At 43.3% G+C, this 13,105-nt stretch overlaps 1 protein-coding gene across 1 annotated transcript in view; it reads right to left on the bottom strand.

Annotated features, from left to right (window-relative positions):
* Positions 1 to 5,463: 5,463 nt before the first annotated feature.
* Positions 5,464 to 13,105, bottom strand: part of LOC125257218 (dynein heavy chain domain-containing protein 1) — a 35,510-nt gene continuing 27,868 nt past the window's right edge. The window contains 7 exon segments of the mRNA XM_048173687.1: positions 5,464 to 5,968; positions 5,971 to 6,226; positions 9,283 to 9,432; positions 9,515 to 9,606; positions 9,680 to 9,875; positions 12,247 to 12,339; positions 12,415 to 12,592. Coding sequence (XP_048029644.1) covers positions 5,545 to 5,968; positions 5,971 to 6,226; positions 9,283 to 9,432; positions 9,515 to 9,606; positions 9,680 to 9,875; positions 12,247 to 12,339; positions 12,415 to 12,592 — 1,389 coding nt within the window. The 3' untranslated portion in view covers positions 5,464 to 5,544.

The raw sequence follows: 13,105 nt of genomic DNA, 5'->3' as shown, positions 1-13,105 counted from the left end.
TCCAGCAACGCCACCTCTGGCTGACCTTGGCAGACATGAGGGAGACCGACAAACATCGGTTCCTGGATTCCCCCGTGTCTCCGGTCGGCCTTTTCGGCGACGCGGTGGAGAGCTGTGCCCAACAGTTCTCCGCTGCACAGAAGCAGGCTGAGGCTATCAGACATGTCATGCCACGGCGGTCCGCTGCTGCCTCCACCCAGCCGCCCGTGGCTCAGCCTCAGCCCGCTCGTCGCCGAGGGCGCCCGCCTGCGTCTTCCTCCGCCCCTGCTAAGTCGGCAAAGCAGCAGCCTACACCAGCCAAACAGCAGGGTGCCGGTCGCGGACGTGGTGCCCAGCCCGTCTCTGCCAAGCCAGGTGGCAAGCGGTCGGGGAAAACTCGGCCCTGAGACGGGCGACCTGGAGCGGAAGGTTCCTGCCCTTCGGGAGAGTATTCCATCTGCTCTCCCACCCCCGGAGGAGGGCCGGGGGGATTTTGTGGCGTCTGTCTATCTACCGCCGCTGGCTCTCCGGAGTCCAGCGGTACCCACTTTGCCACAAAAAGAGCAGTTTCCTCAAGCTCCAGGTCACAACAAGGTGTGTCTGCCAGTGTGCCAGGCCCCGCCTCGCCGCTGGCAGCACCCTCCCCATTCGCCAGCAGGCGGCAGTGTGATGGCGCAGACCGCGTCCCGTGCGCCGTCTCCCATGCACACTGCTGCCTCGCAGAGTCCGACCCCACTCGCGGCCGCTTCCAAGCCGCCCGAGTCGGGTCCCTCTCTGCCTTGCTGCCCCACCCCCGGTGCGTCTGTGGTGCCTTTGGTCCCGCTGGTTCGGAGTCTGGAGGCGTGGAGCACGCTTCCCAGCCCGTCCCGCTGGCTCATTCGCACTATCAGACTCGGCTATGCGATTCAGTTCGCCCGGCGTCCCCCGGTCTTCAGGGGTGTCCACTTCACTCAGGTGTCGTTGGACAGTGCCCCTGTTCTCCGGGCGGAGATTGCTGTCCTCCTGGCGAAGGATGCAATCAAGCCGGTCCCTCCAGCCGATATGAAGTCGGGGTTTTACAGCCCCTACTTCATTGTACCAAAAAAGGGCGGTGGGCTACGGCCAATCCTGGATCTGCGCGTCCTGAACCGGTATCTTCACAAGATGCCGTTCAAGATGCTCACGCAGAAACGCATTTTCGAATGCGTCCGTCCCCGGGATTGGTTTGCAGCAATAGACCTGAAGGACGCGTACTTTCATGTCTCGATTCTACCTCGACACAGACCCTTCCTCCGGTTTGCGTTCGAGGGTCGGGCATATCAGTACAAGGTCCTACCCTTCGGGCTGGCCCTGTCACCCCGCGTCTTTACGAAGGTTGCGGAGGCGGCCATTGTTCCCCTCAAGGAACAGGGCGTTCGTATTCTCAACTATCTCGACGACTGGCTGATCCTGGCCAGCTCGCGAGAGCAGTTGTGCGAACACAGGGACATGGTTTTAGCTCACCTCAGCCGGTTGGGTCTTCGGGTCAACTGGGACAAGAGCAAACTCGCCCCCGGGCAGAGGATCTCTTATCTCGGTCTCGAGCTAGACTCGGTTGCACGGACTGCGCGTCTCACCGAGGCGCGTGTCCAGTCGGTGTTGAACTGCCTGAGTTCGCTCAAGTGCAGGACAGCGGTTCCACTGAAAGTTTTTCAGAGGCTCCTGGGGCATATGGCATCTGCAGCCGCGGTCACGCCGCTCGGATTGCTTCATATGAGACCGCTTCAACACTGGCTCCGCGGCCGGGTCCCGAGATGGGCGTGGCAGTGCGGCACGCTCCGTGTCCCCGTGACACCGAGCTGCCGTCGCACCCTTGTCCGGTGGTCGGACCCTTCGTTCCTGCGGGCCGGAGTACCCCTCGAACAAGTGTCCAGGCACGCTGTGGTCTCCACGGATGCCTCTGCCACGGGATGGGGGGCCACGTACAACGGGCATGCAGTGGCAGGTCTTTGGACGGGGCCTCAGCTGCATTGGCATATCAATTGCCTCGAGTTGCTAGCGGTTCGTCTTGCGCTGGCCCGCTTCAAGAAGCTGTTGTCAGGCAAGCACGTTCTAGTCCGCTCAGACAGCACTGCGGCCGTTGCGTACATCAACCATCAGGGTGGTCTACGCTCCCGTCGCATGTCGCAACTCGCCCGCCATCTCTTGTTGTGGAGTCAGAAGTATCTGAGGTCCCTTCGGGCCACTCATGTCCCAGGTGTGCTCAACCGTGCAGCCGACGCGCTGTCACGGCAGCCTCCACTTGCGGGCGAGTGGCGGCTCCACCCCCAGGCGGTCCAGCTGATTTGGCAGCGTTTCGGCGAGGCCCAGGTAGACCTGTTTGCCTCCCCGGAAACTGCCCACTGCCAGTGGTTTTATTCCCTGACCGGCGGCACGCTCGGCACGGATGCCCTGGCACACAGCTGGCCCCCGGGTCTGCGCAAATATGCGTTTCCCCCAGTGAGCCTTCTCGCACAGCTCCTGTGCAAGGTCAGGGAGGACGGGGAGCAGGTTCTGTTAGTGGCTCCGTATTGGCCCACTCGGACCTGGTTCTCAGACCTCATTCTCCTCGCGACAGCCCCTCCCTGGCCGATTCCTCTGAGGAAGGACCTCCTGACTCAGAGACGGGGCACCCTGTGGCACCCGCGTCCCGATCTATGGAACCTCCACGTGTGGTCCCTGGACGGGATGCGGAGGTTCTGAGTGATCTCCCGCAAGCGGTCGTAGACACCATCACTTCCGCTAGAGCTCCTTCCACTAGGAGTCTCTATGCGTTGAAGTGGAACCTGTTCGTCGAATGGTGCGCCTCTCGCCGAGAGGACCCCCGATCATGTTCGGTCGGATCCGTGCTTTCCTTCCTGCAAGAAGGGTTGGAGCGAAGGCTGTCTCCCTCCACCCTTAAGGTGTATGTTGCCGCTATCGCCGCACATCGCCACGCAGTTGAGGGTAAGTCCCTGGGGAAACACGATCTGATCGTCAGATTCCTGAGGGGAGCGAGGAGGTTAAATCCTCCTCGCCCTTCCTCCGTACCCTCTTGGGATTTGACCCTGGTTCTCACAGCTCTCCGGGGTCATCCCTTTGAGCCTTTGCAATCAGTCGATCTGAAACTAATGTCTCTTAAGACGGTTCTTCTGGTTGCATTGGCTTCCCTGAAGAGGGTAGGGGATCTGCATGCATTTTCGGTCGACGAAACGTGCCTAGAATTCGGGCCCGGTGATTCTCACGTTATTCTGAGACCCCGGCCTGGATACGTGCCCAAGGTTCCTACCACTCCCTTCAGAGATCAGGTAGTGAACCTGCAAGCGCTGCCCTCGGAGGAGGCAGACCCAGCCCTAGCTTTGCTCTGTCCCGTCCGCGCTCTGCGCGTTTACGTGGATAGAACGCGAAGCTTCAGGACCTCAGATCAGCTCTTCATCTGTTACGGAGGCCAGCAGAAGGGAAAGGCTGTCTCCAAGCAGAGGATGGCCCACTGGATAGTGGATGCCATCGCCTTGGCGTATGAATCCCAGGGCGTGCCTTGCCCGCTCGGGTTGAGAGCCCACTCCACCAGAGGGGTGGCCTCTTCCTGGGCGCTGGCTCATGGCGCCTCGCTGACAGATATTTGTAGAGCTGCGGGCTGGGCGACACCCAACACGTTCGCTAGGTTTTATAGCCTACGTGTAGAGCCGGTATCTTCACGTGTACTCGCATCCACTAGTCGGTAGACGTGCTGTACCCACTCTAAGTGTCGGCTTGCAATGCCATTCCCGCCACTGGCCGGATACGTGCATACTTCTCTCCAGTCGTGTTCCCCGCTTGGCGAACCCTGTCGAGCTCCTCCGCCTCCCCCTTCGGCTCGGACATTGCGGAGTGTCTGATGCCAGGCCTACATCCGTCGCTGACGCTGTCTGTTGGCTGGGGCCCATATGTCGTGACCCCTCTACGTGAGCGGTCCCATATGTGTATTTTCCACGGTTTAAAACTCCCTACGGGCCGAGTCCGTGTCTTTCCCTTAGCAGAGCCAGCTCTGCTGTCACCTGTCAGATGAGTCTCCCCCTAACCAGGTGGAGCCATCCCAGGGACTCCATATGCGTACTGCCCCCCGGGCCAGTCCATATGTGTATTCCCACGTAAACTCCTCCCCCATTGGGTAGGTAGTGGTCTCCGCAGCGTCCCTCACGGGTTCGCTTCCCCAGTGTAGTCTAGTTTACTAGTGGGTAGTGGTTAGACAGCAGTAGACCTCTCGGTGTAAGCTCGCCCCCTTCACCGTCAGCCGGTGCTATGGGCGGCTGAGCTTGCGCTGGGCACTGGAAGGGGTTTCGTAACTGTGGCGCTTTAGTTGGGATCCCAATTCGTCGGTCACTACTGACGTACGTCGAACGTGACCGACTGAAAGGGAACGTCTCGGTTACGTATGTAACCCTCGTTCCCTGAAGGAGGGAACGGAGACGTACGTCAGTAGTGACCGACGAATTGGGATATCGCTTAGAGAGCCCTATCATCTTCGTGTAAACTAAAACAAGCCAATGGAATTGGCGTGCGATATTTGCATAATGCGCACCGCCCCCGACAGGTGTACATAAATAGGAAGCGGATGCAATCGCACTCTGTTTTTCGCTGAGGAGACAACTGGTGTCCGCACTACAGCGAGGGTACAGAAACTGTGGCGACGGGACGTACGTCTCCGTTCCCTCCTTCAGGGAACGAGGGTTACATACGTAACCGAGACGTTTCTGAGAATATGCTATCAACATTTAGCATAGTACTGCATTTTGTTTGGGTTAGCAAGTTTATTGACCATAATCAACATGTTTTAGACCCAAGTTTCCTTTTTCATATTAATTTTTAAATGTGAAGACAAGTAAGGTCTCATATCTTTGATAAAGATCTTTTAAGATTTGTAAATGTTTTACAGGAATCTTAACTTTCCTCTTGTGCAGCAAACCTGGCAAACACAAATCTGTGAGATTCAGTATCAATTATTAAATGACTGAATGACTGCACTTGCACTTGCCTTTNATAACAAAATAAGTTTTCTTACCTAAAGTCAACCAGTTAAATTTTGCAAGATGAGCAATATAGAAGAAAACGAACATTCACTGTCTGTAGCCTAATGTTACTCTCTTCAAATGTCTTGTAGGCCTGCTGCATAAAAAAGGCGCACTTTGACAGGAAGTGCTTTTCAATTAAAAATTGCCTGATTACATTAATTTGAATTCACTCAATATTCTCTCCATTTGGGATTAGGTAAATATAATGCTTATGTTTTATTTAACTACAATGGGTAGATTTTATTCCAACCATTTTTATTTGAAATTTAATTAAATATTTGCCTCAAAATCATAAACACAATTATATTGAATACATTTTAACCAAAAACATTCATTCAAATCTACATGACCACAGAATCATTTCTTACAGTGTACAGTATATGTTTGATAAACTATTAAATAACATGAAACAAATATTTTTATTCAATTCATGGTAAATATAAGCATCAATAATTAAAAAACAATTTATAACTAGCTGAATGACAGCTACTTCATTTATGCAAAATTTGCAACCCTATTTTTATCCTATTTTTGTACCCTATTTGTGGAATTTATCTGGCTGATTTTTCCAGGATGTGTTTGAAAAACTGAGCTTTACCTTGAAATGCAAACAGTAAAGACTGATATCCTTGTTTTGGATGTGGGCTGCATCTCTGATCAGCGCTGTCAGAAAGCCTCTGGGATTGAGAAAGGCAGCCAGTCGATAAACATGAGGTGCAGTACTGGATGACTCCTCCCACAGGTATGACCTGAGCAGGTCTGCTTGAGTCTCCAGACATGAGAGAGCTGATGATGTTAGATAGGCAGCAGTGGAGCTTGTCATGTTATATTTAACTGGCTGAAAATTGTTTAAAAGGAGGGAAGACACCAGCGAATCCAGACGCTCCCACTCTGCCTGGAAGAAACAACGCAACGGACCAAGAGACGCAGATTCTATTCCCATGCCAATGTCCATTTTCCTCAGCTTGTCTTGTAAGTTAGCAACCTTTCCCAAGCTGTTCTATAGTCTGGAAGTTCTTGGGGTTGCATTAAAAGACTGGTCTCTCCCTTGATATCAGTATAAATGTTCTGTGACTGATGCAGTAGAATGTTGAGGGTATGACTTTTTAGCTTCACCAGTTCACCTGCCATACCTGGACTAAATCCCAAAATTAACGGGTCCGTACTGCTAGTGATACTTTGAATACGATGTCTCAGGTCTTTCAAAAGGCCCCCACTGTCTGCAAAAAAATCCAAAAACATTGAGTTTGTGATAATTAGTGTGTGATAATTAAAGGGTTAGTTCACCCAAAAATGAAAATTCTGTCATTAATTATTCACCCTCATGTTGTTCTACACCTGTAAGACCTTCGTTCATCTTCGGAACACATATTAAAGGTGCCATCGAACGTTTTTTTACAAGATGTAATATAAGTCTAAGGTGTCCCCTGAATGTGTCTGTGAAGTTTCAGCTCAAAATACCCCATAGATTTTTTTTTTAATTAATTTTTTTAACTGCCTATTTTGGGGCATAATTAGAAATACGCCGATTCAGGCTGCGGCCCCTTTAATTGCTCGCGCTCTCCACCCCCTCCCAAGCTCTCGACTCTATCATTGCATAAACAAAGTTCACACAGCTAATATAACCCTCAAAATGGATCTTTACAAAGTGTTCGTCATGCAGCATGTCTAATCGTGCAAGTATGGTATTTATTTGGATGTTTACATTTGATTCTGAATGAGTTTGATAGTGCTCTGTGGCTAAAGCTAACATTACACACTGTTGGAGAGATTTATAAAGAATGAAGCTGTGTTTATGAATTATACAGACTGCAAGTGTTTAATAATGAAAATAACGACGGCTCTCTTGTCTCCGTGAATACAGTAAGAAACGATGGTAACTTTAACCACATTTAACAGTACATTAGCAACATGCTAACGAAACATTTAGAAAGACAGTTTACAAATATCACTAAAAATATCATGATATCATGGATCATGTCAGTTATTATCGCTCCATCTGCCATTTTTTCGCTATTGTCCTTGCTTGCTTACCTAGTCTGATGATTCAGCTGTACACATCCAGACGTTTTGCCCTTGTCTAATGCCTTGAACATGAGCTGGCATATGCAAATATTGGGGGCGTACATATTAATGATCCCGACTGTTATGTAACAGTCGGTGTTATGTTGAGATTCGCCTGTTCTTCTGACTTTTTTAAACAAATGAGATTTATATAAGAAGGAGGAAACGAGTTTGAGTTTGAGACTCACTGTATGTCATTTCCATGTACTGAACTCTTGTTATTTAACTATGCCAAGGTAAATTCAATTTTTAATTCTAGGGCACCTTTAAGATATTTTTGATAAAATCTGATGACTCGTGAGGCCTACATTGACAGCAAGTTAATTTATACTTTCAAATGCCCAGAAAGCTACTAAAAACATATTTAAAACAGTTCATGTGACTACAATGGTTCAACCTTAATGTTATGAAGTAAGAAGAATACTTTTTGTGCAACAAAAAAACAAAATAACGATTTTATTCAACAAATCTAGTGATGGGTGATTTCAAAACACTGCTTATGAAGCTTCGAATCTTTATGAATCTTTTGTTTCGAATCAGTGGTTTGGAGCAAAGTCACGTGAACCACTGAAATTTCAAAACACTTATGATTCAACGAAGGCCCGTTTACTGAAATCACATGACTCTGGCAGTTTGAGATCGTTTGATACATGTTCCGAACCACTGATTCAAAACAAAAAGATTCGTAAAGCTTCGAAGCTTCATGAGGCAGTGTTTTGAAATTGCCCATCACTAGATATTGTTAAATAAAGTCATTATTTTGTTTTTTTTGCGCACAAAAAGTATTCTCATCACTTCATAACATTAAGGTTGAACCACTGTAGTAACATCAACTGTTTTAAATATATCTTTAGTACCTTTCTGGGCGTTCGAAAGTCTAAATTAACTTGCTGTCAATGCAGGCCTCACTGAGCCATCGGATTTGATCAAAAATATCTTAATTTGTTATCCGAAAATGAACGAAGGTCTTACGGATGTGGAACGAAATGAGGGTGAGTAATTAATGACAGAATTTTCATTTTTGCGTGAACTAACCCTTCAAGTGAAGCATTTAAATGTTTAATTATTATAGGAAGCTTAAAAAGTACTATATAGCAGTGATTCTCATCTAATTTTTTTACTCTAAGGCCCCATGAGTATCCACAACAATATTCGAAGGCCCCCTTCCCCTGTAGGCTGAGTTTTCTCTAGTACAGTTTTTGTTTTGTTTTTAACTTTTTTTAATTTACAGAATTTTTTAATTTACACAGTGTCCATTGATAATAAGCAACTAAAATGAGTTTAATTAAAATAATATAATTATAATATAAAATAGTTAAATTACATAATATAATTAAAATAATTAAATTTCAGAAAGAGATGTTTAACTGATAAATGTTGACTGGTTTTAAACCAATGAATTAACATGACTTTTCCAGCTGTAAGAGCCATATATTTTATATTAATTATATGTAAATTTGGTATAATAATTGTTTTTCTTAATAAGTAATTTACTGTTGAATATATTTATTTGGCTTATATTTGTTCTCACTCGCATGTTCAGTGACGTAGCGCACATTTTTTTGTAGCGCACGTCAAAAGATATTGACGCACATGCAATAAGTTCAGACGCACAGTGGGAGAACACAAAGCTTTTGACCGTTTCATAATTGTGATATAGCATAAACTGGCTCACAAGTATAGTATCTCTACAAATAATTTGACATCGCTGAGCAAGAGGATTACGCTATAGAGAAATGTGATTCTTTATTGACTTGGAAGAATTAACCATGATAAAGGAAACAATGGACTTCGAGAATACAAGTTAAGAAGATATGCGTCAAAACTTGTAGAATATCTAAAAGACATTCACATGTATCAAACACCAGCTGTAGCTTTCAGAGACAAGACGTATTTGACACCACCGAACCCCCTAAAGTACCTCTTAAGAACGGCCCTGGTTTCAGGGAGTTCAGAAATAGTCCTTACTGGTATAGAGAATAACTCCCTTTGGAATGGACTTTGTGCTTAGACCTGTTTCATGCTCAATATTACACACTAAAGAAAGTTGAAAATGTAAAAAAGGATAATAGGTCCTCTTTAAAACTTGTTTTGCTTAATTTTTTAAAATAATTTTGGCCACCTTGGAAGTTTGCATGTCTCAGGCCCCCCTGGCTGAGAACCACTGCTATATAGTTTATGGAAATTTAAGTGATACGGTGTGTTTGCATACCAAATCTTCCTGTACAGTTAATGATATCTGAAAGAATGTGTTGGCCACACCCCCATAAAGTAGACGGCTGACTTAGACAGGCCCTAACCACACTCTGCACAACTGCTAGATCAGCATGGTCTGACACATGGCTCCCATAAACCAGGTGACCTGTTGAGAGAACAGATCAACCAACATCAACCAACACATAATTTGTATTTGTATTTTAAATCATTTAATGTCCCAGCAGTACCTGCTATGTACTCTAATGCTTCAGTGGGGTCACTACAGTGTTTGGTTATACGGTGATGTGCATCAATCAGAGCAAGTAGATCTTCCTGAGTCCTATGAATGTAGGAATGATTAAGTCAGAATGTTTTATAACATTTTGTGCAGTGATGTATGTTCAAATCCTCACCAAAGGTAAAGCTGTCCTTGACACAGGTGTTTGAATGTTTGTCTCTGCAGCAGGACAGAGTGCAGGATTGCACACTGAATGTGTACAGTGTCTTCAGGAGAGAAGCAGAGTGTCTGTTTTACTGAGGACCACAATACATCCTTCAGGTCCCAGGAGGAATCACACACCACATGCAGGGCTCTAATCCTAACAGCAGCTGTATCAGATAATAGATTATGTACATCAGAGAGCATTTGTATGCTGTAGACTCCAGAACTTCAATCAACTGATTTATTTTCTCTAAAAAGGAACACATGTTTTTTCTTATTTCTTTTTTTTAGACCTGGGGTCCGTATTTTGTACCTCACTTAATACATCTGAGATGATTTGACTGATGCCAGATCTTTTATTCGTGATAATTAATCTCTGGCTAATTTGGTTCTTCAAAAAAAATTTGTGGATTTGGTTAAAATATTTGGATTAAATTGTGTGATATTACTGCATGTGCTTGTGTTCATTGAAAAGGCAGAATGGCAGATAGTAATACTCAAAACCCTAATCAGCAATGCAGAGAGTGACTGGCATTAGATCACATAATAAAAAAGGAAACAGCCAGGCAGGCTAAATTACATATAAGTTATAATAGATAAATAAAATGTTTAAACGTTTGTTACACGATTTCCATTTTTTATGATTTCTCATATTTGTACAGGCTTTACACGTTTTTTATTGTCAAGAAGTGTATTGTAATTAGCAATTTATTCATTTTAACTGTTGTAATTGACCCTTAAAGCTTCTTAAGGGTCAATTACATATTTGGCACAGCAGATAGCATTTATATTGCATTATTATTATTATTATTTTTTTTTTTTTTTAATATTTGTACACTGCATCAAGCCGCTAGTGTAGTAGCTGTCAAATTAATGTCAATTAAAACTAAAATTGGCTTTGTGTATTATTATAGACTACGCAACATTAAATATTTTTTTCAAATTAATTTTCAAATTATTATTATGTACATATAAACATATTTATATATATATATTTTTTTAACTATTAATGTCCCTGGTGCTCTAGTAAGAATGTAGCAGTGGCTGGGACAGACTTTCATCTTTAAAAAGATGCAGTCTAATCTTGTTTACGTGATTTAAGTCTGCTTCTGAGCAGGTTTGAGCTTATGGGCCTGTTGCTATGACAGCAACTCCAAGATGAGCTTTGAAGAACCTCGTTCAAAAGTTTGAGGTAATTTTTTTAATGTTTTTGAAAGTCTCTCTTGTGCTCACCAAGGCTGCATTATTTAATCAAAAATACAGTAAAAATTAACATTGTGAAATATTATTACAATTACAAATAACTTTTCTATTTGAATATATTTAAAATGTAATTTAGTTCTGTGTTGGCAAAGCTGAATTTTCAACATCATTAGTCCAGTCTTCAGTGTCACATGATCCTTCAGAAATCATTATAATATGCTGATAATATGCTTGATAATATGAAATTAATAATATGTTTTATTATTGAAAACAGTTGTGCTGCTTAATATTTTTGTGCAAACCATGGTTTTTTTTTTTCAGGATTCTTTGATGAATTGAAAGTTCAAAAGAACAGCATTGATTTGAATATCTTTACTGTCATTTAAAAAAAAAAAAAATAGATTTAATGTATCCTTGCTAAATAAAATAACTAATTTAATAACCCAAAGCTTTGAACAGTAGTGTAAGCACAATTACATTATAGTAATTTCCATTGCAAAGGTCTCATTTACAGTCAGACAATATTTCTTCCTATAGATTTTCCAAACAAGACAAAAACCCAGGAAACTGAAGTGAGATCAGTATAGGTAAAATTAAATTTAGTTACTTTTGGTTGTTAACATATTAAGATATAAATGACATTAAATTACTGCATTAGCTAATAAAAAGATTTTAGAAAGGCTACATTACTTACAAGAACAGTCTACACAGGACACAAAAGATATTTAGCTATTGGTTATTATTTTTTATAAATAATATATATATATATATATATATATATATATATATATATATATATACATTTTGATATTTTTTGAATTGGGTGCAGGACACTATAGTTCATTTATGTAAGTGAGGATAGCAAAATAAAGTAAACTATGACTTATTATACCCAAAAATTCTTCATATCGTGGACTACAAGTAAAACTGATAAAAATTTGGAACCAAAAATTATTCAGACACTTTGACCTGACCATGTTTTGCTTAAGTGTTATCTGACATAATTAAGATTATTTTTTTTCTAATAGTTTAACTCTGAGATCTTGTCATATTTTATTACCATTTTTTTAAAACTATAGTGAATAAACTATATAATGAATGAAATTTAATAATGAATGAAATGTTCGTGTCTCAATAAATTTTGGTTTGGTTTATATATATATATATATATATATATATATATATATATATATATATATAAACTTCACTCATGAATCATTCACCTATGGGAATATGCATTAAGAAAATGAACATCGAACGTTTTATTTTATCTTGACTTTTTCATTACACCATGGTGCAGACATTTCATTGATTATGATGTGTAATAATGCCTACCTGGGACTGAGTGAGGTCTGTCACCTTTAGTTATGAGCCACAGTCTAAACTGGGGATGTCTTCCTGCACTTCCACCGCCATCTGTCTCCAAATCTGTCAAATGCCCATGTGGTTTAGAATGAGATAATGAAGTCTTGTAGGTGAAGTTTGTATGGTTATTAGAGTCACCTTTTGTAGTGCAGGACACTACTTGTGTTAACTTGTTCACAACTCTGACATCCCAACAGTCCAGCAGATGACAGTTGTTCAGGACTAACCAATGGCCGTTATGGACAGCGCTGTCCAGTGCTGTGAGAACAGCATCTCGATGGCAGCCAGACCCGAAAGAAATAACACTCAGCATCACCTGTTGACAATAATAACAGGCTGCTACATCATTTAAAGGCATTGTTATATTCATTATAAAATGATAACCATGATTTTTTTTTTTAATTATATATTTTTTTTTATTTTAGACCTTCAGACCAGTTTTCATGAGCCGCTTTTCCACAGTCGGGCCAAACGGTTCTAAGAACAGCAAGGAATGGTTCCAGTTATATTTCCACTTGAGCTTGGTTCTTGCACGGTTTGGTCCGACGGTGGAAAAGTGGAGGGACAGGGAGATAGAAAGGTCAAGAACTGATGAGGAGAAGAGGGGAAATGTCAGAAGTTGGATTGAGCAGCACAGAGCACATGTGCTAACCACTAAGCCAAAGCTATGACTTTTAAAATGAGATTTTATTTATTTCCACATGACTAGGCCAGTGAAATTTGTTTCCACGTCATCCATAGAACAGTGCCATGACCTTATTACATTGACAGTCCCCCTGGAACAAACTAGGACTAATTGCCTTGCTCAAGGACACAATGGTGGCTCCTT

The sequence above is a fragment of the Megalobrama amblycephala genome, linkage group LG21, assembly GCF_018812025.1.
Source record: "Megalobrama amblycephala isolate DHTTF-2021 linkage group LG21, ASM1881202v1, whole genome shotgun sequence".
In the NCBI taxonomy this organism is placed as follows: domain Eukaryota; kingdom Metazoa; phylum Chordata; class Actinopteri; order Cypriniformes; family Xenocyprididae; genus Megalobrama; species Megalobrama amblycephala.
This window is presented reverse-complemented; position numbering and strand designations above follow the sequence as displayed.